Source organism: Balaenoptera borealis (genome assembly GCF_965194805.1).
Source record: "Balaenoptera borealis genome assembly, chromosome: 13".
Taxonomy (NCBI): domain Eukaryota; kingdom Metazoa; phylum Chordata; class Mammalia; order Artiodactyla; family Balaenopteridae; genus Balaenoptera; species Balaenoptera borealis.
Genome location: NC_138870.1, coordinates 81439426 through 81465852, shown reverse-complemented (window position 1 = coordinate 81465852; position 26427 = coordinate 81439426). Strand labels below are relative to the sequence as shown.

Here is a 26427-nt window from a genome sequence, read left to right as displayed (position 1 = left end):
GTCTATCTGCCAGGTATTTCAGGCTATAGGGAACAGCAAGACTGAAAACAAATTAAAATTTACACAAAGGTGGAAATAGGAAACAGGTCATCCATCTTGATCAGCTGAGGGGAGAAGGGGAAAGCTGATTTACCTGGATAGTCCTCCCCTTCTCACCATTAAAGATGCAGCCAAGAGGTTAGAAAAGCACATTTAAGATGGTAACCAAATACCAAGGGATCTTCATTCTACCCATAGACTGGGAGAACCAACCATCTGTTAGTTGGCTGGCGATGGCCGTCAGCTTGCATGGGATTTATATCCCTCAAGCATGAAGTCAGACTCTAATCAGCCATCCCCTCGTCCTTCCTTGTTTCAGTGCTGGCCATCGAGCTTCTTGCAGCCTGCCAAGGGATAGAGTTTCTACGCCCTTTGAAAACTACCACTCCACTGGAGAAGGTCTACGACCTGGTGCGCTCAGTTGTAAGGTAAAGTCAAACAGATTCCTGGAAAGTGACACTGTTTTAGAACTTTGAACCCTGGCAGCAGTTAACGTTGGCTCATGGTTTGATGTGCTGTCTCTGCAGGCCCTGGATAAAAGATCGCTTCATGGCCCCGGACATCGAGGCAGCGCACAGACTGCTCATAGAGCAGAAGGTAAATTGGCTACTTGGCTTAGTTCTTAGTTTGGGGTGGTTGTGGGAAAGCAAAGTGGGAGTGGAGAGTGGAGAAACATTCATATTCTTTTGCTTCCTGGCTGTTCCTTGGAAGTGAACCAAAAGGTACTCATGCAACTTTCAGGGTCACTAAGAAACTATTTGATACACTCTTAAGTGTCCCATGTTGCACCCAAACATGGACTATCTAAGGATTAGAAGCTGGGATGAATTTTAAATGGAATTTGGGGACAAGTATTTGTGGGGAGAAAATGAGGTGAAAGGTTCATGGATTCCTCCCCATCAAGAAGGTTCTCTCTTATTAAAGATACATTCTCTTTCTGTAATGCTATCACCACCACCACCACCTGGTTCAGTGACTGCATAGACCTGAAGAGAAAACAAATTTCCCGAGTTTTTACTCAAAGGGATCTGGATGTGTCTAGTGCACTGGTGTGTCCTGCCCCATCACACTGGGTGAGATACTGGGTCTCTTTATTGCTTCTTCCCTCTGGCTACATTGACTGCAGATGCATCTGATAGGGACAGATGCCTAGAATGCGGACTCGTTTTTAAAACATAGTTTTAAAGTTCTTTAAGCCTTTAAGCCTTTAAGCCTTTAATTTGTAGGTATCACGTTCCCTAGAATTGCTTGATTTTCCCCTGGAACCATTGCGCTGCTCTTGGGGAACAATTTTTTCCCTTTGACCTTCACCCCTGTCATTTCTAAGTGTCCCTTTGAGGGCAATTCCCTTGCTTGCTGCCAACCTTGGTGCTACAAGAGAGGTGTGTAAGAGCTCAGCCTTTTTTTAAATTGAAATATGATTGACATATATCATTATATTAGTCTGCAGTATAATGATTTGACATTTGTATATATTGCAAAATGGTCACCACAGCAACTTTCAAATATACAGTGCAGTATTATTAACTATAGTCACCAAGCTGTATATGACATCTCCAGGATTTGTTTACGTTATAAGTGGAATTTTGGACCTTCTGACCCCCTCCACCCACTCCCCCCAACCCCCACCTCTGGCAACCACCAATCTGTTCTCTGCATCTATGAACTCTTTTTTTTTTTAGATTCCACGTATAAGTGAGATCGTATGATATTTGTCTTTCTCTGTCTGATTTATTTCACTTAACATGATGCCCTCAAGATCCATCCGTGTTGTTACAAATGGCAAGAGCTCCTTCTTTTTTTATGGCTGAATAAAATTCCAGTGTGTGTGTGTGTGTGTGTGTGTGTGTGTGTGTGTGTGTGTGTGTGTGTATCTCACAATTTCTGTATCATTCATCCATTGATGGACACTTAGGTTTCTTCCGTGCCTTGGCTATTGTAAATAGTGCAGTGAACCTGGGGGTGCAGATATCTTTTCAAGGAGGTTAGCTTTTGAAAGAATACATTTTCTAAGGTAATACAAAAGAATAGGAAATGCTCCTTCCCCGTCAGTGGCAACCAGATAAAAAGCAGCTATAACATAAACCAAAAGCCGGACTTTAGTTTGAGAAGATGCTATGCTTGAAAGGGAATAGGTTGGTGGGTGGAGGTAAACACTAAACAAGGCTGTGAAACAGTGCTTCTCCAACTGTAAAGTGCACGTGAATTTCTAGGGGCTCTTGTTAAAATGCAGGTTGGGATTCAGTAGGTCTGCAGAGGGGCTGACATTCTGACTTGTCCCAAGCGATGCTGACGCTGCTGGTCTGGGGCCACGTTCTGAGTAGCAAGGGTCCAGAGAACAGAGGGCGTGTGGCATGGAAAGAGAGCAAAGAGGAAATCCACTGCCTCTTATCATTTAAGGCTCGCCTTAGAAAACACACAGTCCCATCCTTGAGCGGCTTTCCTTAATTCCATCCACACTGAATTCTCTAGGTTTCGTTTGTTTCCTGGCTTGTTTTGCTTTAGAAGAGTAAGCAGCTGAAAACCTTCATGGTAACTTTAGAAACATTTTGGACTTTGTATTTTAAAAGCTGTTAAAGCAACCAAAGACTCATTGACAGATCATGTGTCAAATGGCTTATAATAAAAGCAAGCAAACAGCTGCTGTGTTATCTAGTCAGGTTGAGATAATGTTTTGACTTCACATGAAGTTGATGTTTAATGGCATGTGAAAACAATGTTGTCAACACTTTGACTTTGTTTTGTTCTTGCATTTCAGGTTTGGGAAGTAGCTGCACCATACATCGAAAAATACAGAATGGAGCATATTCCAGAATCAAGACCTGTTTCTCCAACAGCATTTTCATTGGAATTTCTGCACAAGAAATCGACCAAAATCCCAGAGTCTGAGGATCTTTAATGCTTTTTGTCACGAATTAGCAGATCAGATGGTACTTAGTTTAACAGCAAACAGTATTATGCTGAAGGAGAGACCTGAGAACTTTCTCAGGTGGATCAATCAATTATATAGTTCAGTTCTAATACCTGCTCTGGTTAGGCTGGTGACAGTATTACATTTATTAAATCTAGCACTGGTTACAGATGCAGCTGGTGTTTCCAGATTATAGGACATGCACAATTAACAAAATCTTAACGAAACCTATAGGCCACTCACTCTTAAGGGTGAGAAGACTAACCACAACTGCATGGACCTTTGACTCAATATTAGATGAACTCAAATCTTGAGACAGATTGATGGCATTGTTTTCCAAAAACATTAGACTTTTGTGAATCTTTTTTTGTTTGTTTTGGGTTTGTTTGGGTTTTTTTTTTTTTTTTTTTTTTTGCTTTGTCAAACTCTCCACTAGTTAACTCTGGCTGATTGTACTGTGCCATGCTATGATGAATGTTCCTTAATATTTTGTAAATGACACTTTTTAAGTCATAATTAGTTCTTAAGCTGCTTTTTCTTTTATTCATTGAATCATAGTAAAGAATAGTCAATAGGTCAACAAGAGATTCTGTGTAAAGGAGTTAAGGAATGAATATAAAGATTGCTATGGGAGTGGTTCTCAATGAATTGTGCATTTCATATTTATCAAATGTCACTACACATATCAAAAAAAGGATTCAGGTGCTTAAACTGCAGTAGGAGGTTAGTGTTACTGCTGCTTTACCATGTGTTAGTCTCTATTCACACTCTTGTAATAACCCAGCTTAAGAAGCCTCCTCATTTCACAGGTAAGGAATCTGATGTTCAGAGTAAACCAACCCCCTCTCTATAATGGTAATCATTAAAACAAGGCCCCCGTTGACAAAGGTCAGATGCGCCCTAGGATGTTACCCAATCTGTTCCCTCCCCTCCTCCAAAAGAAGATAAAGAACCTCCTGGAAAGGCTTAAGTGTAATTGTCCCGATGAAGGATGGGTCACATGACTTCTTGGCTTCCCGAAGCTGTGACTTTGCACCCTTCTGTGCAAACATGAGCAAGGCGCTTTCCAAGTGCAGGAATGTGAAACCATGGCTCTAACAACTGCAGCTGGTCAAGGAAAGGACAAGCACCCTTGCCAGCTCGCCTACCTGATTACAGCCTTTTCACAGTAGAGTCTTCTCTTAGGTTGCAGCCTGTCCACAGGAAAGGTGGAGACAGGAGTGCAAACCAAAATTCAGTGAAGCAAAATGTGCTGAGGAACCTGTTTGCCGAAAGGTGATTCTTGATGCTGTTCTTTGCTGAAATGTAAACACACAAATGAAGTTTATTCATTCTTATCCACGAGCTGCAGTGGAGCCAGTAAACCCAGTGGTTTGATGGCTGTTCGTCACTGGTATGGGGCGGGCTGGTTTCCCACAGGCCCGCGCGGTCCTGTGGGGCCCTCTGTCATTGAGTTTTCTATACAGCTCTGTACTGTGCCATCAAGGGAGTTTCAAGGTAAATGTGGAATAAACTAAGTCTCAATTGTCTTATGTCATTGCTGTATTCTTAGATTTTTATAACAAAGTTTAACACCTTGTCAGGGAAAGGTTATTCTAACTGCAGTTAATTACATTTCTGAAAGATTTCGTCAGTGAACGTTCACACGGTACAAAGTGTCTTTAGAAAATGTGATTGATTCGGTATACATTCTCTCTCTTCCCCACTGAGGAGCCCAGAAAAGCTGGAGGCATCGCGATTTCTGCCCCAGTGAGCTCACCTGGGCTTCTTCACCTGTTCTCTCGGGGCAGCCACAGAGCAAACCCCAAAGCGCAAGGGATTTTCAAGCTTCTTTTGTGCCACATTTGCTAATGTCCTGTTGGCCAAAGCAAGTCATGCATCAAGCCCAAGTCAGTTTGGGAGAGTAACACACAAGGGCGTGGGCGTGTAGTTTGGGGGCTGTAGCTGTCACAGTCTGCCGCATACATGAAATTCCACACACAACCTGAAAACTTCCCAGGAAGCTACTTTTCATTACTACTTTAAACTTGTGTCTCCTTTCTGAATCTGGTCCCTGGATTATTAGCTTTTTTATTAAACCTTCTAATTATCTCATGAATAGCATGATCATTTTGCATTTGGGGGTTTACTTTGGTTGAAGGTATTAACTTATTAAATGGAAACACTGAAATTATACCAAAAAACAAAACCACAAAAAGAGTTGGAGGAAATTCGCTTCAGCTCAGGGCACAGGCCTGGTTCATCTCAAGGGGGTCCCATTCCCTTTACTGGGTGATTAGTTCGAGAGACAGCGGAGGTTGCAATTTGGGCCAATGAGACAGAAGAATTTTACTGCAGGCTGGAGCAAACGCTTTCTCTCCCGAGAGCCGTGACAGCCAGGCTTTCTCCCTCTCCTGCTTGACCTCAGTGAGGAGGCGCAGGGCCCCTCTGGCTGCTGCCGGTCCGCCACACCGGGGGGACCTGGCCTCGGGGCGCCGCCAACGCCGGAGGACAGAGCAGAGGGAGGGAAGGGATCTGGGTCTTCAGGATTTCTGAGCGGCTGGGTAAACGCCTCCCGAAGCCTGTCCTTCCTGTGAAATTCCGAGGGGGAGCTAATGAACTTCCTTATTTTTTTTTTAACATCTTTATTGTAGTATAGTTGCTTTACAATGGTGTGTTAATTTCTGCTGTACAACAAAGTGAATCAGCTATACGTATACATGTATCCCCATATCACCTCCCTCTTGAGTGTCCCTCCCACCCTCCCTATCCCACCCCTCTAGGTGGTCACAAAGCACAGAGCTGATCTCCCTGTGCTATGCGGCTGCTTCCCAATAGCTATCTATTTTACATTTGGTAGTGTATATATGTCCACGCCACTATCTCACTTTGTCCCAGCTTACCCTTCCCCCTCCCCATGTCCTCAAGTCCATTCTCTACGTCTGCGTCTTTATTCCTATCCTGCCCCTAGGTTCTTCAGAACCATCTTTTTTTTTTAGATTCCATATATATGTGTTAGCATACGGTATTTGTTTCTCTCTTTCTGAGAATACTTACTTCACTCTGTATGACAGACTCTAGGTCCATCCACCTCACTACAAATAACTCAGTTTCGTTTCTTTTTATGGCTGAGGAATATTCCATTGTATATATATGCCACATCTTTACCCAATCATCTGTTGATGGACACTTAGGTTGCTTCCATGTCCTGGCTATTGTAAATAGAGCTGCAATGAACATTGTGGTACATGACTCTTTTTGAATTATGATTTTCTCAGGGTATAAGCCCAGTAGTGGGATTGTTGGGTCGTATGGTAGTTCTATTTTTAGTTTCTTAAGGAACCTCCATACTGTTCTCCATAGTGGCTGTATCAATTTACATTCCCACCAACAGTGCAAGAGGGTTCCCTTTTCTCCACACCCTCTCCAGCATTTATTGTTTGTAGATTTTTTGATGATGGCCATTCTGACCGGTGTGAGGTGATACCTCATTGTAGTTTTGATTTGCATTTCTCTAATGATTAGTGATGTTGAGCATCCTTTCATGTGTTTGTTGGCAATCTGTATATCTTCTCTGGAGAAATGTCTATTTAGCTCTTCTGCCCATTTTTGGATTGGGTTGTTTGTTTTTTTGATATTGAGCTGCATGAGCTGCTTGTAAATTTTGGAGATTAATCCTTTGTCAGTTGCTTCGTTTGCAAATATTTTCTCCGATTCTGAGGTTGTCTTTTCGTCTTGTTTATGTTTTCCTTTGTTGTGCAAAAGTTTTTAAGTTTCATTAGGTCCCATTTGTTTGTCTTTGTTTTTATTTCCATTTCTCTAGGAGGCGGGTCAAAAAGGGTCTTGCTGTGATGTATGTCATAGAGGAACTTCCTTATTTTTCAAACCAATTTCAGTCAGGGCGTTTCACATCTCACTGTGCCGTTTCCAGAGCTTTCCACCCAGATTTCTAGCACCTGATACCTCCTACTGTCTCCACCAAAGGACTTGGTGAAGGTGTCTTGCCGGAGTCCACTCACGCAGCACATACCTGAGTGCCTACTCTGTTCACTAAAACCAGATTACTCTTTCTACCACAACACTCTTGTCCGGGGCCTAACCTGTTCAGAAACTTGCAGTGGCTTACCCTGACTTTAAGAACGAAGTTCCGGGACTCCCCTGGTGGTGCAGTGGTTAAGAATCCGCCTGCAATGCAGGGGACACGGGTTCGAGCCCTGGTCCGGGAAGATCCCACATGCCGCGGAGCAACAAAGCCCGTGCGCCACAACTACTGAGCCTGTGCTCTGGAGCCCACGAGCCACAGCTACTGAGCCCGCGTGCCACAACTACTGAAGCCTGTGCACCTAGATCCCGTGCTCCACAACAAGAGAAGCCACTGCAATGAGAAGCCCGCACACCGCAACGAAGAGTAGCCCCCGCTCGCCGCAACTAGAGAAAGCCCGCGCGCAGCAACGAAGACCCAACCTGAGTTGACCTGACCTTGTAGTCCCCGCCCCCACTGAACCCTCCACTCTAGGAGGACTCAGGCCCCCCCCTTCTGAACACCCCATGATGCTCCATCTCCAGAGCCTTTCCCTCACATCAAAATCTTTCCAACCTCTCAGGCTGAGGATGGCCATGCCCCTTCCCACCCAGCCATGGAATTGTTTCTTGCTGGGTTTCACTTTTCCACTTTACTCCCGCATAAGCATCACCCATTATATTAAGGAATTCATATGCTTTTTCCAATATACGTAACAAGTATTTCCCTTAACACTGCATTCCTGGGTTGGCCTGCTGTGTTTTAATAAGCACATAAGACCATCTGGATGCTTGTGCAGCCATTCATTAATTCATTCACTGATCACCTACTATGAACCAGTCACTACACTGGATCCTGGGGACATGACCAGGCCCCTGCCCTCTACTAACACGCAATCTAAAGGGAAAGACAGTTTGATTGCAATGCTATAGAGGCTGTCATAGAGGGATGGGAGCCTGGTGTCGGGGGGAGTGACTAGCTCTGATTTCCCACTTAGAGAAGAGAGGGCAAGCACTCCAGGCAGAGGGAACAGTGCTGCAAGGCCTGGAGCAGCAAAAACAAATGGTGATTTTGAGGCACAGTGTGAAAGTCCACGTGGCTAGGGTCTAGACCACGGCCCTTCTCAGACTTGAACGGGCATACAAATACCTGTGGGCTTGTTAAGACCAGATTCTGTTTCAGCAGGTCTGGAGTAGAACTGAAGTTCTGCATTTCTAGCCAGCTCCTATGAGTTGCAAGAGCTTACAGGACACTGGCCTGGGAGGACTAAGGCAGTTCCAGGTGGGTATCTTCTTCTGCTTTCATTCAAAAAAGACATGAACACTACTTGTGTAGAGTGAATATCTCCTAGAAAGAAAATAGGAAGTGCTTCACCTGGCTTGGGTTCCAGAACAGACCTAATCTTTAGCTTTGGCCTTTATATGTATCTCCTGCATCCCAAACTCCCACCATCGACTAGGAGACCGGTCATAGGGGAGGTGTCGCCCACAGCAACTCGTGCTTCCCACACCCCCCTCACGGCTTCTTTGCCAAGCACGTGAGGAGCAGAGCTCCAGATACCCCACGCTACTAGCCAGTGATAGCGATGTGCCCTGTTACCCTTAACCTTCTGACAAGGGGTATCTTGAGTTGATCTATGTTGAATACAGTAAAGCCTCATTGGTTCAGGCTCTATTAACTTGAAATAGGTGATAATTTGGGTAGTTAATGTTTACTTCTCTAGTTATTTCTTCATAAATAGGACAAAGTTTTTTCATGCAGTTGTGATTGTAAGAATGATCAAAGCGTTTAAAAACATTTCAAGTAAACACATGGCTTTAGAAACACCCATTTATATAATCATCCACTTTTTCTTTATGTAATCCACTTTCTTCTGTAATTTGTTCATTTCCTAAAAGGTTCTAATAGACAACACCACTGATTGGCTTCCAGGGCTGTAAACAACAACAATAACAGTGACAGCAAATATTTATTGAGAGCTATAGATTTTTTTATACATTTGTAATGTGAAGAATCAAAAACTTTAAAACTTTTTTAAAAATTACATTATTGGATTCGGTCAAAATGCATCCATTACAAGAAGGTCCCTGTACTTGTGTACAAAATGACAAGTCTTGAGCTCTGCTGTGAAGCTCTACTGCAAGGGTTGAGAAGAAAACCGAAGAACACCCTCCCTCAGAGGACCCTAAGGCATTCGAAGAGCATCTAGAAAGACAAACTGTGTGGGGAAAAGAAAAACTATTTACTTATTACAGATGGCTACATTTTAGCTTAGTTTGTGGCATGTGACTTGGATTTTCCGCCCCCAATTTTCAGTAAATATAGTTTAAGAATTGAAATTTGAAAAGTAGAAACAAAATGGGAATTTTAAGCCATGTCTACCTATTTGCCAAGCTGCATTTCCCCACAAAGGCATTTCTGTGATACTCCATCATATTAACCTGCAGAATATTTATAGAAAATCTTTGTGAAGTAATTTAATCCTTTGAGATTATCATCACAAATGGTTTACTTGCTTATACGTCCTGGTGCACATGTTAAAATAAGTGAATCCCCTGGGGTTTTCAAGTGGATAAACAAAATACAGAAATAGAGTTAAGTGACATCATTCTGGTAAACTACTAAGGTATTTTAACTTTTAATATAACTGTACTGACTTATACAGTAGAACCGTGTGCTCTTTCCTTACAGATCAATCATTTTTTATAGATGACTTTTCCTTTAGCTATAACATAATCAATTAATTCGTGATGGCCTCCAAACTGGTAAATCAAATGCTCCCATCTAGAAAGAAATCAAACATAAATGGATACAAGTCAAAATTATCACTCTGTCAATAAATGCTAATTTCAAAATACATTCTCTAAAAATTTGTTTACACTTAGTAGTTAATATTTGGGCTTTTTAAAAAATGGTACAGTACCATGATAATTAGTCTATGATAAATCCAATATTGTTTAATGATATTAAGTATTTGATCTTAAAATATTTGATTCACATTAGAACAATGACTCTAGATCAGTGCTTCTCAAACTTTAGCATGTATCTTTTTCACCTAGAAGACTTTTTAAGACAGAGATGCTAGGCCCACTCCTGGAGTTTCTGGTTTGGTAGACTGTCCAAGAGGCCTGAGAATTTGCATTTCCAGCAAATTCTCAGAGGATGCCCTTGCTGCTGGGACTGCACTTTGAGAACCACTGTTCTGGACTAGGAGTTGGCAAACTGTGGTCTGTGGGCCAAATCTGGCCTGATGCTTGCTTTTTATTGTTCTTGAGCTAAGATCGTTGTTTTTTGTTTTTTGTTTTTAAATTTATTTATTTTTTATTTATTTATTTTTGGCTGTGTTGGGTCTTCATTTCTGTGCGAGGGCTTTCTCTAGTTGCGGCAAGCGGGGGCCACTCTTCATCACGGTGCGCGCGAGGGCCTCTCACCGTCATGGCCTCTCCTGTTGTAGAGCACAGGCTCCAGACGTGCAGGCTCAGTAGTTGTGGCTCACGGGCCCAGTTGCCCCGCGGCATGTGGGATCCTCCCGGACCAGGGCTCGAACCCATGTCCCCTGCATTGGCAGGCGGGTTCCCAACCACTGCGCCACCAGGGAAGCCCCTAGCTAAGATAGTTTTGTTTGGGGTTTTCTAAATTATGACTTAAAATGAAAAACAAAGACAATAATATTCTGTGACATAAAAATTATATAAAATTCAAATTTCAATGTCCATAAATAAAGTGTTATTGGAACAGTAAAAAAAAAAAAAAAATTTGCTTCAGTTAAATGATGCATGAATGGTAACATCAGCATCACTTTCGATAGAGACAATGGCTTATGACCCTCGAGAGTAGAATTATGGAGCCACTCTCTTCTGTGGAACATGAGGTCCAAGGCCTGGCAGAGGCTTGCTAGGGTCCAGACACCATAGGATTCACAACTTCAAGATTTAGAACAATAAAACTCAACTTGTTACACTGGAGACCCAGGAGGCAGCAGGCTGTGAGTGAGTAATACAAAACAAGAGGCAGGAAAACTGAAGCAAGGCTTTTGGGATCCAGCAGGAATGAGAAGTCAGAGAGGTAATGAATCAGCACCAGGATGACAAGCCAAAGTTGGGACCTGCGTGGCCCAGCACAAGCAGAAAAGGTCAGAACCCAAGAAGAAAAACAAACACAGGCCAGAGGGCACAAGTCCAAAGTCCAGGTAAACAGAGCAGAAACCTGGAGATCTATGAAAGATATAAGATGGATGAAGAGACCAGAAAAGTTGGTCTACCCTGCAGTTTAGGACCTGGAGGGAGACTTTTTGCTTAGAAAGGGGTGACACTGAGAAGACTGGGTAGCTGCTGAGCTTATACAGAGCCTGAGACTAATAATCAGTGGAAAAGGGATTTAAACCAAGTCTCCATATTACAGTGGGTGTACAATAAAATGGCTCAGCTGGGAGAACACTCACCTGGATGAATTGATGATAATGAGATCTCCCTGTTTTCCTTCTTCCAAAGATCCATGAGTGTGAGACTTTCCCAGGGCATAAGCGGCATTGATGGTGGCAGCAGCCAAGGCCTCGGGCATGGACATTCTCATGTTCACACAGGCCAGATGCATGACCATCGGCTAAGACGGGAAAAGAAAAGCATTGGAGAAAAGCAACAAAACAGCAGCTGCCACCTAGGACATTTCTCAACACAGCACAACAAATAATGATAGTTAAATGTATAAGTGGAGCTGACTAAATTAGTATGAGAAAAGTTAAATTTACATTTACACGTAAAGATTCTTATGCTTTGGGAAAGATTCATTTATTATAGAGATTACTTACCCACACACCCCCTATATGTATTTAATATTTATTTATTACTTTTCAAGGCCACTTACTGTGTAAGATGAAGCTCATCTCCACACTAACTTACTAAAACTTACTAAACTTCTTGGAGCTTATGCAATTCTGAGAGGGGAAATAGGTTACTGTAAAACCACAATGCCCAAAGGCTGCAGCAAAGCATAGTATCAATAGAACCTTCTCTCTCCTCTCTCAGCCTGGAGGCATTCAAGTGGCACAGAAATATCCAATTACACTGCTGTCCACACTCTTTTCTTGTTCCACAGGAAAATCTTTTCAGATCTTTGAAACATTTTAACAGTTAGTGAAATATTTTAAAATTATTTATATGCTTGGTAGAAGTTTCATAGACTATGAAAGGCACATTAAAAGTAATTACCATTGAAAAACAATACGCATTAGGGTTGAAATCGCTGCCCAGAGCGACTATTACCCCTTCATCTAACATTTTCCTGGCTCGAGGTTGCTTCAGTCTAAGGAGAGGGAAAAAAATGATGTCAGTCTCTAGAAGTGGAACTTTTGAAGAACAGATGTTCAGAGTTGAAGCAGACTTAAGATATCCAACCCCTTCGTGTTCTGGAAGAAGAAACAGAAACTCAAGATTAAGTGATTAGAGGTGGCGTCCAGCAGAACCCCAGGACTCCTGATTTTTATCATCCTGCTTTTGAAATCACTTGGCTATAGCTAACTTTTTAAATTTTGGATTATCATGACAATCTTTATATATATTCAGAGATTCTTGCGAAGGGAGAAAACTTAAAATTGTTTTCAAATGTAATAAACTTTTTTTGATTCCCAAATATAAACAATGAGGTTTAAATAATGCTTTCTAAATTAACATTTTGCAATTTTTTGTTCATATCTCTCCTTCTCCTTTTTTGGGGGGGAGAGGGGGTCTCAAACATTATTATAGGTCCTTCAAATTTCTGAAGGCCCAAGAAACTAATATGTAAAATATTTGTGCTCCTTCCTGGATTGGGTATCTCCCTGACCTCCTTGCAAGCTTTTTAAAGTAACTGCTCTAAGAGGAAGTTCAAAGGCCTATCTACTATCACCAGGCTTTACTGGAACAAACAGTTAATTTTCCTGGCAGGTTGGGCTTTCTCAGACAGGTATTCTAAGGGGGCCTGGGCTCATTCTAGGGAGGCATCGTGGAGCTGTTAGAAACTATGCCAGTGTTTGTTCAAGTCTCATAATGTTGGGGAAGGTGGGTGAACAAAATCATTTGTGCTAAGAGTCTATAGGTTTATAGGCAAGATTGAGGCTTATTGGAGAGAGGGGCTCAGAGGACCCTGAATAAAGTTTGGTCAAGGAGAGACCTCCGCTGGGAAGCCTTCCGAGTCACCTTGTTGGCCCTCATTTCCTCTGGCTTCCCCAGCACCCCACACACCTCCATTTTAGAGACAATAGCTATTGTTTCATGACAATGATAGAGCACTGGTGCTCAGCCATTATGAACCTGTACTGCCCAGGAGTTGTCTTTAGAAAAAGCTCCTGAGGGTAACCCTGACCCCTCCTTTGAGACCCTACTCTAGCCTTCAGTTCAATTTGATTGATCGGTTGGTTGTAAAGTATTGAGACTACTACAGCTGCCCCTCTGCTGGAAAGTCCAGCAGGGGCTAAGGATCGCTGAAAGGATGATTTCTTTTTCTTATAATTTGTCCCAGCACCCAGTCCTGCCTCTGGCTAATTAATATTTTTGATTGAATGAATGAATGATACTGTTATATTCTAGGAGTGTACTAAATATGGCAAAGAATAGAATAATTTTGGGCTTCCCTGGTGGCGCAGTGGCTGGGAGTCTGCCTGCCAATGCAGGGGACATGGGTTCGGGCCCTGGTCTGGGAGGATCCCACGTGCCGCGGAGCGGCTGGGCCCGTGAGCCACAGCTACTGAGCCTGCCCGTCTGGAGCCTGTGCTCCGCAACAAGAGAGGCCGCGATAGTGAGAGGCCCGCGCACCGCGATGAAGAGTGGCCCCCGCTCGCCGCAACTAGAGAAAGCCCTCGCGCAGAAACGAAGACCCAACACAGCCATAAATAAATAAAAATAAATAAAAATTTAAAAAACAAAACAAAACACAGAGGCCCCCATCACTGCTCATGAAACCATTGTTTAAAAAAAAAAAGAATAACTTTATAGCTGTGCTCAGAATAGGTTTTATTTATGTTTTATACAAAGTCCACCTAAGTTTGGCATTCGAGGCTCCCCACAAGCTGAGCCCACACTTCTTTCAGGGCCTCCTTTCTCATCCTTGCCCTACCCAATACTGCCCTCGAACCACTGGGGTTTTCTATTTGTACATTTCTGAGTCTGCCGTTCTCCTTGCCTAGAATATCCACCCCTCCCTGAAATGCATTCATATTCCCAGGCCCAGCTCACATTTCGCCCACCCATGCTCACTTTCCCTGGCCACTCAGCCAGAAGTGATTATCCTTTTCATTACCTCTGTAGGTCTTACTATTCATTTATCATGTTTCATATGCTTAGACTGCAAATTCCGTGAAGGACCATGTGTGTCTTATTCACCATTGTGTCTCTAGTACCAGCACAGTGCCTAGTATTAATAGCTGATCGATTATGTTTTGTTAAAGGAATTCTTTAATTTTTTATTATTGTGTTTGCATTGCACTTCAGTTGTATTTTCTCCTCAAAATACAGGGACTTCTTGGCAGCCTCAATGAAAAGCATATGGTATCTAACACACGGAGATCAATAAAACTTGCCTGGTCATTAATTCAGCCAGTCATTCTAAAACCATCCCATTAGTGAAAACTCTGTGCCACGTACTAAAGCCTCAGAGTCATCCTTGAGTCGTTTCTCACAGGCCACATCCAACCCATCAGAAAATCTTGTTGGCTCCCCCTTAAAACTATATCCAGAATCCAACTCATTTTTATATCCCTCTGCTACCACCTTGGATCCAAGTCACCATCATTGCTTGCTAGGATATTTGTTAAGACCATCCTAACTGGCTTTCCTGCTTCTACCCTCAAGCCCCTTAAAATATATTCTCTTCCTAGCAGCCAGAGGGATTTTTTAGAAAAATAAGTTAGATCATGTCGCTGTGTTTTTAACCACTCTCAGTGGCTTCCCGTGGGCTTCCTGTCTGCACCATGAACTCAGCCCTTCAAGAACTGCCCCTCTTTCTGGCCTCGTCTCCTATCTCTCCCTGCCTGGCTTGTGCCTCTCTGGCCTCACTCTGTTGTTCCTCAAATACCCTCAGTGCATTTCTACCACTGCGCTCACCGTCCATCCACTCAGAACACTCTTCTAGTTATCCCGGCTCCTTCCCCCAGATATGGCTTGCTCCCTCACTTCCTGGAGGTCTCTGCCCAAATGTCCCCTCCTCCGAAAGCCTTCCCTGACCACCCTAAAAACACAGCACCCTCCCCTCAAACACTGTATCCTCTCGCCTCACTTGGATTGTTTTCACAGCACCAAGCATCACCTGACATTTTCTATGTTCATTGGTCGGTTTGCACATTGTCTGTCTCTCCCCATTAGAATGTAAGCTCCTTGAGGACAAGACTCTGTTTTATTTGTGGCTGGATCCACAGTGCCTAGAACAGTGCCTGACAAGTAGTGGGCCCCCAACACGCATGTTGAATACAGAAATTAATCAAGGATTGGGGGTACAGAGGTGACACTTGCCCTTGAAGCATTCCCAGTCTACGACAGGCAGTTTCCAGGACCACTTAAAATAGTGTTTCTCTGCTAGGACAATGTGTGAGAGAGGTGGGTGAAGCAGAGATACAGAGTGAGGAAAGGGTAGACGTTAAAATTGCCCTGCCGGTCACTCTGATGGCCTCCCCTCCCTTTCCCGAACTACTCAAGGAGGAAAAATATATGTATGTACAAGGCAGTAAAATTATAAAGGGGGCTCCAGATAAACTAAGGTGAATGTGTCCTGAATAAATTTAAATATTATACACAAAGATGCATAAAATAATGATTAAAAGAAGCCCTTGAGTGGCATAAGGCAATGGTTATTCTGGAAATGAGAGTCAAGAGAGTTCAGGGCGCAGCGGGGAAACCTGCAGGTTCCTCCTGATGGAGAGATCAGAGAAATACAGAAACAGAGAAGCCAGAGAAGAGCGTGGCCTTCTCTTTGGTTGCCCCTGTCATCCAAACAGGATGCTAAACACCCATCTTGTGGTGACGGCACGTGGCAGCTGCCATTGGCATAGGGACAAAGTTCAGACTTTTTTTTTTTTTTTTTTTAGTTAATTTATCTATTTAATTTTGGCTGTGTTGGGTCTTCATTTCTGTGCGAGAGCTTTCTCTAGTTGTGGCAAGCGGGGGCCACTCTTCATCGCGGTGCGCGGGCCTCTCATTGTCGCAGCCTCTCTTGTTGCGGAGCACAAGCTCCAGACGCGCAGGCTCAGTAGTTGTGGCTCACGGGCCTAGTTGCTCTGCGGCATGTGGGATCTTCCCAGACCAGGGCTTGAACCCGTGTCCCCTGCATTAGCAGGCAGATTCTCAACCACTGCGCCACCAGGGAAGCCCCAAAGTTCAGACTTTTAATGTTGAACTGCCCTCCAGCACCACAAGTCGCAGATTTTTGCTCTGTCTTAAGAGATTCAAGGTGAGTTAAAGGAATCCTTTTCTTTTGTAAAAACTTATTCCTTGGGTGGTGGAAAATTAACCAGATTAAGTCTTGATTGATGACTCTGACGACTATTGAGATTTGCAAGAAAAGCAGCTGATCATACTGAGAATAGTTATTGATGGATATTTCCTGACGGTAACCTACATTATGTCTACTCTTTAAGAGAATAGTAATAAGAGAAATGTATAATATTTTATATATATGTGTATAAAATCATAATAAATTTGAAAAAAGCACTGCAATATTCCTTTCTTCTCCCTTATAAAAGTTACTTGAACCTGTTTTTCCAATCCCTCAGGCATAAAAGATGGACTACATGGGCTCAATCCATTGAGGGCACACGGCCAAAGCCCCAGGGAGATGCCACAAAATATACTTAGACATCTCCTCTTTCCTCCCACTCCCAGGATTTATGAGGATTATGGTCCCCACTTGTATCCTCTTAGAAAGCAGCTCATTCAGATTCAGAATACTGTGAAATATCCCTAATATCTTATGCATGTTTTTTAAAGTATAAAGCCTATATCACTATTTTCTAATTATAAAAGTAATGCATATTGCTTTTTAATTGGAAAATTCCAAAAATGAGGAAGAAAGAAACAGAAAGCGCCACTCTCCCCAGTAATCCCACCACTCAAACACAATTTGGGTCTAAGCTCCTTCCTCAGGGTAATTCATTACAAATATCATACCAGTATTAGCATCTTCCATGAGCTAAGTTTTCCTGATCTGCATTTTTAAGGGATTTGTAAGGGTGATGAATATTTGGGCATCTTGGAAGTCTGTGTCTCCACAGCTTATACTTGCAGCTTTCATGTTGGGGGGAGAAACAACCTCACCTCAGCATGTAGGCCGTGGTGGGCAGGAGGACAGCAGAGCACCTGGCCGCTGCCATGGCAGCAATGCCTTCGTCACTCACTTCTTCCAGGTGACTGATTGCCTGCGCTCCCAGTTCCACCCCGAGCTAAGCAGAATGGGCAGAGAGACAGAGAGAAGTTTCACCAACAGCAACAACAAATCGATAACATGCCAGCAAATGGTTTTTCCTGCAAAAACAAACAGCACTCTATTATTAAGATTTCTTGCCAACTACCTCTCATGAGCACAAGCTCGGTGATCTGAAGTGGGCAGTGTTGTGAAGTGGATCCAGAGATATTTAGGAGGAGAATTGGGAGGACTTGCTGGTTAGCTGAAATGCAGTAGGTGAGGGGGAGGGAGGAGTCAAAATGATATCCAGGGTCTCAACTTAGGCAACAGATGGATAATGGCATCATTCACTGGGGCAGGAAACACAGGCAAGATTTGGACGTGATATTAAGAGATCATATTGGACGTGTGGTGGTCGAGACACATGTAGAGTATCTACATCTGTATTTATGCCCCAAGGGCAGTTGTTTATGTAGCTCCAGGGCTTAGAGGAAAGAGCTAGACCCCCAACTGCAGGGATTTTGTGCGTCTTACTGCTGAATTCTCAGTGCCTAGGAGAGTGCCTGGCACACAGCAGATACTCAAATATTTGTAGAAAGCATGAATAAATTAATCTGGAAAAGACATATAGATTTGAAAATCATCCTGTGGCTATTAATGGTATGCTCCACTAAAAGTCCTCTGGATGCTGCCACAGAAAGACCCTAGAAGCTACATGTGGAATTAACAGACTGAGCTAGGGTGGCTTTGTGTGCCAATCAAAATAGGTTGTGAATTTAGTAAATGAGATCACAAAGGTACTTCTTTTTTCTACTAGTATCACCAGAAGGAAATAATAAAAATAAATGATCAGCAAAAAAGTCTGGGATTCCAAGGGTCAACCGCACCAACCTGCACATATTTCAAACAAATTTCCCCATTCTCTATCTTTTCAGAAGGTTACTCCTTCCTTTGAACAAACTCATTAAGTTTTCCACAGCACGAGTGTTGACAAAGGAAAAGCAAAAGGTCACCCATACCTCAGCAGCCTTCATTGGGTGGAGTTCATCCCCATGGAAGTTAATCTGTAACCCTATATCTTTCCCACTTTGAAGAATCCTTCTGGTGGAATCGAGATCAAAGACGCCCTTCTCACAGAACACATCTATATTGTCAACGTGTATTTCCCCATTTCTGCCAAGTTCCTTCAGCTTTGGGAGGTGGTTATTGATGATGTCATCAGCGGCTTCAGCAGCAGTTTTTCCTCTGAGGGAAGAAGAAAGTGAGATTACCGTGGGCAAGTTTGTTTTTTTTTTTTTAATTGGAGAAAGGGTTTTTGTGGCACTTGGAGAACCTGAGAAATTGTAGGTAAATGACCCCAAGCCTCAGAAAGGTAAAGAGAAGATCAAAGCTATAACTCAGGACTCTTAGCAATCAGGATGAGCCTACATAGCAGAGGTATTGATAAGACTTCTGTATACACTGACCCTATAGGCAGAGACTCGGATGGTTCATCCATTCTGGCACATCTGGGTTGCCTTTGGGAATGCCTGGCTGAAAAACTGAATCTTCTTGTCAAGGACACGTAGAGGACATCCTGGATGATTCCCTGACAACCCAACCATGAGCCCCTTACCTGGGCCAAGCTATTACCCTGACTTTTTCTTCCTCCACACTGTTTCTAGAAGCATCTGCCTAAGGCTTTCTGTCTCATCAGACATAGGGGAGGAAGATAGTAGGAGGCCCTGAAATTCTAAGATTCTGGGGTAGTTATATATGAGAAAGGTCTGGGCTTTTGAAGTCAGACACAGAGCTGCGCCACTTGCTAGCCGTATAACTTTGGACACATGATGTAGACGTCATTTGGTATCCTCTGGGCCTCAGGCTTTATCTTCGGGGATCAAGATCAGACCTCAGAGGCTCACTGGCAGATGGAGAAATTTTCTGTAAAACTTCAGCCTTGTATTTGGCACACAGAAGGCTCTCAGCAAAAACCATCTGGGTGGGTAGATAGAGGTGGACTCTGAGGAGACAGGTACTTATATATGCTGTTTCTAATTCTCGAGACAACCACATAGGATAAGGGTGTTATTTAGCTGATTTACAGATAAGCAATTCATGTTCAGAAGAGTTAAGTGATCAAAACTTAATTCAAAATCACCCAGCTGGAAGTAGCTAAGCTAGACTCGAACCCAGGTCTGGTGTCCCTCCAAAGCCTGAGACTTTTCTACCATGTCACATTGTCTTTCCTACTAAAAAAAAAAAAAAACAGACTATAATAGACAGGATATCCCAAAAGTCTTAGTGCAGTTTCAAGCCATAATAATTTCGGAAGTATAAATGCTAAAAACATACAACAAACATCATTGGAAATGTTAAGTTATTTATATTTCTTTTCTACTTAGTTCTGTAAATCTTTCATAATAATTTCAATGTTAATTTTTTTAGTTCCTTTGATTAAAGATGGTAAATGAAATATTAACATTAAAATTTTATTTGTCAAAGTTCACAGAAATAAATGTAAAAATTTTTTAAATGATTAACCTTAAATGATTTAATTATTAATATGATTTAATTAAATTGGCTATTTATGTGATTAAACCATTTTTGTAAGCCTGCAGCATTTATTATCTAAGTTAGTTATCACAACTTAAAACTGCACTAAGACTTTGGAGACGCCCTGTGAATTTTCAAGTCCTGGATTTCTTTTGGATCGTTTGGTTCTGGGACTGAGGGCCTGCTGATCTAGTAATTCCGGGACGGATGAAATGCAGAAGCAGAAGGGGAGAGAATTCTCTATAGCAAATCCATACAGGAGGAACTTTTTAGATAAAGAGGAAAGCTGAAAAAAATATTTACAGCAATAAAACAAAAATGTTTGCTGCTAAACAAGCAAACAGATGAACAAAAATAAAAACCTCCCTAAGTCATCTTGACTTCAAGATTTGATCTACCTCCCATGGAGTGTTACTCAGTTCCTGAAGTGCCTTTGTGCTCACTGTCATGGGAAACTATTTAAATTCATATCTGTCATTTTAAAGACCTATCAGGGGAATTTCTTTTTGTTAACCAAGAGTTTTGAACATCTCCTCTTCCTTCACTATTAAGGAACTTGCAAACGGATGGGTCTGGTGGGGCCCGCCTTCCTAAACCCACGTGTGTGAGATGCCTGAAGGTTAGAATCAGAGCACCTTTCCAAAGGCTCTAACTGGTCCCTCTGCAAGAGCTAATGTGCTGGTGCACCTTCACTCCCTGGAGAACGCAGCCCCACTAAGGCACCACATGAGCCCTTCTGCGTTCTCACTACCCTGAGTTAAACCCCGGCCCCTTCGGCTGACGTTACTTTGGCACCGAGTGAGCCCCGCAGTAAGTGGCTGAGATGCCGATGTCCAGCTCCCGCCGGGCGCGCTCAATCACGCGTAGCATCTTGAGCTCCGTCTCCAGGTTGAGGCCGTATCCGCTCTTGCATTCCGCCAGCGTCGTCCCCGCCCTCATCATGCACCCAAGCCGCTGCCGGAAGGAGCTGAACAGCGCCTCCTCCGAGGCCTGGCGCGTGCGCTCCACCGTGAAGTTGATCCCTCCTCCAGCCTGGTGGATATCCATGTATGTGGCTCCTGCCAACTGAACACACGGTTCACCCTTAGGTCTGCAAAACGCAGGGAGGTTGCAGGCAGGTCTACAGAACCTACGTACAGGGGTGATACTCGACATGACTGACAATCGACATGGCACAGGCACCAACCGATCAGGAAGGATGGTGGGGCACACAGCTCTGGAAGTCCCTACTCTGCCAGGGTGGTGGGGAGTTGCAGGGGTCAGAGGTGTTTCAGGAAGGGACTGGGGTGGCAGAAATGGGAGATGTGGGGAGGACTTGGGGCCTCAGGCTAGCGACAGTTTACCAACAGGTACAAAAGTATTTCGGTATTTTAACAACCCAGTCAGTCCCGGTGTGTACCAGCTAGTCTCAGTACCTATGAGAAAGCAAACCTTAGGCGATTAGGGACCTCACTGTGGTTATTCAAGTCCCCACTAGGAGACCCAGAGCATTTCCACCCCTCAGTATTTGGCCACGTAGAGTTTCGGGCCTGACCTCTGTCACTCAAGCAAATAAAGAGGCTCTTTCTGGGATCCCACTGGACCCCTGTTACTCTGGGCAGCAAGGAGTGTGTGGTGCAAACAAAGTGTGCCAGCCTGGGGGGCTCCCTTAGTCACACCCTTCCCTTCTGTTCTTAATTCTGTCACGTTCAAGTTATTGCAAACTCGAGCTTTTAAGGAAAGTTTCAATGGTTTTATAATAAATGATCTTCGTTCATTTCGTGTTAAAAAAAAAAAACCTGATGGGTTGGGCCCTTTTTGCATCACTTTCTGCATCATAGAATGAGAGAATTGGACCGTAAATCTCTAAGGTTGATTTTTGGCTCTGAAATTCAATGATTTAATAAAGCCTTAAAAACAGTTCTAGATTGTTGAGAAAGGTAGACAGTTTTTGAAGAAATTTTTTCTTTTTCTGAAATAATCCAATTTAGCTGTTAGGCTGCACAGGTTTTTAAAAAACAGTGTGAAGAAAAGACATGGAGGGAACAACCTGAAAAGGCTATGTACTGTAGGATTCCAACTCTATGACATTCTGGAAAAGGCAAAACTATGGAGACAGTAGAAAGATCAGTGGTTGCCAGGGACTGGGGGGAGAGGGGGATGAATAGGCAGAGCAGAGAGGATTTTTGGGGCAGTAAAATTACTCTGTATGATACTACAATGGTGGGGGCATGTCATTATACATTTGCCCAAACCTAAAGGACGCACAACACCAAGAGTCAACAGTAATGGAAGCTATGAACTCTGGGTGATAATGATGTGTCAGTGTAGGTTCATCCATGGTAAAAAATGTACCACTCTGGTCAGGGATGTTGAAAATGGAAAAGGCTATACTTTGGACAGGGGGCAGGGAGCAGTGGTATATGGGAAATCTCTATAGCTTTCATTCAATTGTTCTGTGAACCTAAAACTGCTCTAAAAAATAAAGTCTACTAAAAACAAGGAAATAAACAATGTGAAAATGGCTCAAACCAGGGATTTGAGTGTTGACTGCAGCTAATTAATGACTGACAAAGACTACAATTTATGTTTCTTAATAAGTCTCATTTTTCTGGAAAAAAAGTGGGAACAATATAAGACATTTTATTTTTGTGATTAATAATATGTTTTTCCAAGTTTGACCCCAATGAATGGTGATTTTCAAACTGTTTCCTGGAGTCCCTTCAAAGGCTACCAAGGAATGGAATGAGGAAAAGAAAAGAGAGGAGAAATTAGTGAGCAAAGCAGGTCAGCTCTATTTTAAAAGGAGGATTCGGCAGCTAAAACATCTTGAAAACTATTATACTTGAAATGACTGATAGCCCTGGGCACAGTATAAAGATTTGGTACCAAGCTATAAATTGGTTAATTTTGTTGTAATTTATTTCCATAGTCCAAGCCAGTAAAAATATCCGTTAAAAAGACATGTAGACATTTGTTGTAAAGCCTAACAGCCTACAAACTCTAGAAAAACACGTCTATATTTGTGCTTTATTTTGATTTGCCATTGTTTATTGCAGTTACCTTCATCGCAAACTCATGAACTCTTTCACCAGCCCATACTGGATGTGTGTGTGCATCCACTAAACCTGTAATCAATAAATCAAATCACGTTTAAAGTTAAGAAACAGAAAGCACTTAGACAGCAGGCAGACTCTACTATACGGTTCTTAGGAAAGCATGATGGTGGTCAGCCATCTTGGAGGAGGGTGGAGAAGGGAGAATTTGTCTGTGTGGTTCCCAGAAGACTCCCTGCATGGTTGGTCTAGAAGGCTCTAATGGAGGAGTGTGACTCAACATGATGAAAATATCCCCTAAAGAAATACAGCTCCTTTTGCCCAATAAATCCATGCTCACCAAGCAACCTTTTAAAACAGGATGTCAAATCTATTAGCTGAGCAAAACCAAGGACTATATGACCAAGGAAGAATCTGGGTGTGAAAAAGAATAACACTATCCCTACACTCAACTTTGAGCAGGAAAAGTATAAAACCAGAAAGATGAATCTTTCTTTAAGAAAGAAAAATATTTTAATTCAAGAGAAACTATAAAATGGTCACTTGAAACTTTTGTTTATCCCGGTACAATTTGGTAAAGTCTGTCCTTCCAGAACATTCAAAGTGCCTTATGGATTAAATGGCTCATTAGTGGTTCTGATCGGAGTAAAATCAAAAGTCCCTACCATATATTCTCTACCATATTCTGCTCTTTCTCATGAGGTTTCACCCTGACTTTCTCTCCTGACCCCCAAGGGCCAGATAGTAGAAGCTCTGTCAGATGTGCACAGCACGCAAGTATAAATCCTAGCCTCTGTGTTTGCGCAGAACTCAAAATTTGTGAAATTTGTTTCAGAGGATGACATAAAGCCATAAAACATAGAAAATGTAGGAGATGATGGCTAATAAACTGATTCTGTTATCAATCACTAAAGATACAAATGAACTTCAGTGAAATCTCTAGGGTTTTTTGATTTATGTTTTTTCTGCCTGAAGATGGGTCCTTTGTTTCATACTCTATACAAATTTAGAGTATATTCTGGAATTACAGAGAGCAATTTGCTCTCTTTGCCTCCCCTATGCCATGGATTAATAAAATTCTTCCAACAGCTTTTGAACCCAAACCCAGCACAGCTGGTTCTCTTCAGCATATGAGTGGGAAGAAGTGGAGTGAATGAATGCGTGTGATTCCCAGCTTGCCCTTTACCTGTTTAGAGATCTTGGGTAAGATATTTCACCCCTAAACATCAGTGTTCTAATCTGCAATGTGTAGATAATGATACTTACCTTACAGGGCAGTTCGGTTTCATTCAACATGTAAGTGCGTTTGTAAAGCAGCTAGACATTTACTAGTAGAAATTCAATAAATGGTAGCTATTATATTTTCATATTATTGTGAGACCATGTTTAAAACAAGCTACTACTCTTCCTCTTTACACTACTAAAACTGCTTTCAGGGCTTTACTGAAAAAGAGGTTGATACCTGGCAAGATGCATTTCCCGGTACAGTCAATTCTTTCTTGAAATGTTTCTTCTGAAAACTGTTTTTGGATAGCATCAGCAGGACCGATGGCTTTTATGAACCCATCTCTGAATAAAAATCAAGAAATTATTACTAACTTTGGGGAAAATATTGTGAAAATTTTGACCAATGATCATGTTATCGATGCCTTTTGGTGTCAGTCAATATTTATTGTATTTCCTTCTTGAGCATGTGTCTTTGGAAATTGACTCTAGCCACATGCAAGGCAAAAAGTCAAATCAGGTGTAGCAGAGATTGCTAATTGTTCCCCAAGATCAATGTTCCCTTTTCCCACAGTGCTAGATTCCTAAATTTTAGCTGGAGGCATGACCACCCAGAATAAAGACTACCTTTCCGTGTCTCCCATCAGCCAGGTGTGGCCATGTGACTAAGTTCTAGCCAATAGGATCGTTTTCTCTGCCTACTTCCTACTGGCTGGAAGGTAGACACCATAATGAGAGATGGCACAGCAATCTTGGACGTTGGAGTGCCTGTGAGCAAGAGGGCAGTGCTCAGCTGAGCAAGACAGTAGGGGTCTGGATCCTCAGAACTCCGTGGAGTATGGCCATCAACTAGTCCTAGGTTCCTACATCCATGCAATTCTGTTACCTCATTTTAACAAATTTTTGACGGTAACACTGGGGATGTTTTTATTCCTTCGTTAATTAAAAACAAACACACACAGAGTCCCTAAAAGCTGGGCTCTTACACAACCCTAAGCAGCCTCAGATAAGGGATGAGACTTGTGTAATCGCAGTGCCATGGGCTCTCCAATTCAGATGGGCACCCAACCCCCATTCCCACTCCAAGTCCACCCTTCCAAACTTGGGCTGTTCTTTTATTCTCAGAAGTTTAAATGAAAATAACTGAAAATGTGCTCTCTTTCTGGTGGCTGAATCTTAATTATCTATCACCCCAAACCATCGCCATCTAAACGTTTTCTGTGGTTCTCAAGCTTTGGGGTGCAGACGAAGGGGGTGGGAGACGTGCTTTGTAAAAATTCAGATCTCAGAACTCCACCCATAGAGATCCTGATTCAAAAGACCTGGGGATAGGTGGGGACGGGGTGGAGGGGATTGGATGAAGGTAGTCAAAATGTACAAACTTCTAATTAGAAGATAAATAAGTACCAGGGATGTAATGTACAGCATGATAAATATAATAAACACTGCTGTATGTTACTTATGAAAGTTGTTCAAAGAATAAGTCCTAGGAGTTCTGGTCACACGGAAAAAATTTTTTTCTACTTCTTTGAATTTGTATCTATATGAGAGGATATTCACTATACTTACTGGTGATCATTTCACGATGTATGTAAGTCAAATCATTGCGCTGTACACCTTAAATCTATACAGTGCTGTATGCCAATTATATCTCAGTAAAACTTCCAAAAAAGAAAAAGATCTGGGGATGGGGGGGGCGGCATCAGAAGTCTGTCTTTAAAAAAAAAATCTCAGGCCGTCTGAGGCAGGTGGTCCCCCGTCCGCACTTCAAGAAGCATTGGAGAGAACCCCTACGCCTTCAGATTGCTGCAATTATATTTTATCAGCAGAGGCGGGATCTTGATGCTCCCCAGTGGAATGTGCAGCTTGAGAGAGGTTTCTTCAACTGAATGACAACCGGAGGCGGCCAAATACATTAGCAACAGGCGCCTAAAAGGCAGGCGTGCCAATGACTCCCTGGGTGCGGAAAGGCTGTTACCGCGTTCCCCTCCACAGCGCACAAGTTACAGAAAGAGCACCAAGCTGGGCCTTGGCTGACCGGTCCCCCCAGCACACGACCCGGGGCGCCCGCAGCTCCAGAGCGCGCGGCCACTTACGTGCCCACCACCAGGCTGGCGCCCTCCAGCACCGCCAGGCTGCGCAGCGCGTCCCGCGCCAGGAAGCGCTCGCCGCGGGCGCACACCAGCACCACTTGCCGCGCGTTCTCCAGCAGGAGGCGGTGGCCGCCCGCCATGTCGCCGCGCACCGCAGGTCTAGCGGAGGCTGCGCGGCTCTCGCTGCGGGCGGCAGCAGGGGGTAGAGGGGGCAGGTCCGCAGGC

The 26427-nt window shown here is 43.1% G+C and overlaps 2 protein-coding genes across 4 annotated transcripts in view; one reads left to right on the top strand and one right to left on the bottom strand.

Moving 5' to 3' along the window:
* Positions 1 to 4482, top strand: part of HAL (histidine ammonia-lyase) — a 27582-nt gene extending 23100 nt beyond the window's left edge. Inside the window, exons 18-20 of the mRNA XM_082349536.1 lie at positions 359 to 467; positions 567 to 636; positions 2798 to 4482. Of these exons, the coding sequence (XP_082205662.1) occupies positions 359 to 467; positions 567 to 636; positions 2798 to 2938 (320 nt within the window). The 3' untranslated portion in view covers positions 2939 to 4482. The remainder of the gene's footprint in view (positions 1 to 358; positions 468 to 566; positions 637 to 2797) is intronic.
* On the bottom strand, positions 3167 to 26427 carry AMDHD1 (amidohydrolase domain containing 1). 3 transcript variants are annotated; one of them, XM_082349550.1, is made up of 9 exons: positions 26206 to 26427; positions 24348 to 24454; positions 22893 to 22957; positions 20638 to 20915; positions 18335 to 18560; positions 17228 to 17352; positions 12158 to 12251; positions 11392 to 11552; positions 3167 to 4248 (listed from the first exon to the last, which is right to left on the bottom strand). In XM_082349550.1, exons 1-9 carry the CDS (start codon positions 26340 to 26342, stop codon positions 4185 to 4187), a joined length of 1257 nt encoding a protein of 418 aa, XP_082205676.1. In that variant the 5' UTR covers positions 26343 to 26427; the 3' UTR covers positions 3167 to 4184. The 3 variants fall into 3 exon arrangements, with proteins under 3 accessions (XP_082205676.1, XP_082205675.1, XP_082205677.1); XM_082349549.1 differs by lacking the exon at positions 3167 to 4248 and adding an exon at positions 8907 to 9734; XM_082349551.1 differs by lacking the exon at positions 3167 to 4248 and adding an exon at positions 9742 to 10593.

What these genes read in the sequence shown, in the direction of transcription:
- AMDHD1 (XM_082349549.1), bottom strand. Translation starts at nt 26,342, where the DNA reads ATGGCGGGCGGCCACCGCCTCCTGCTGGAGAACGCGCGGCAAGTGGTG. An exon ending in TTCATGAGTTTGCGATGAAG is followed by an intron (nt 20,916 to 22,892) that starts GTAACTGCAATA and finishes CCGTGTGTTCAG; the next exon opens with TTGGCAGGAGCCACATACAT. An exon ending in ATTATCATCAATTCATCCAG is followed by an intron (nt 9,735 to 11,391) that starts GTGAGTGTTCTC and finishes ATTTCTTTCTAG; the next exon opens with ATGGGAGCATTTGATTTACC.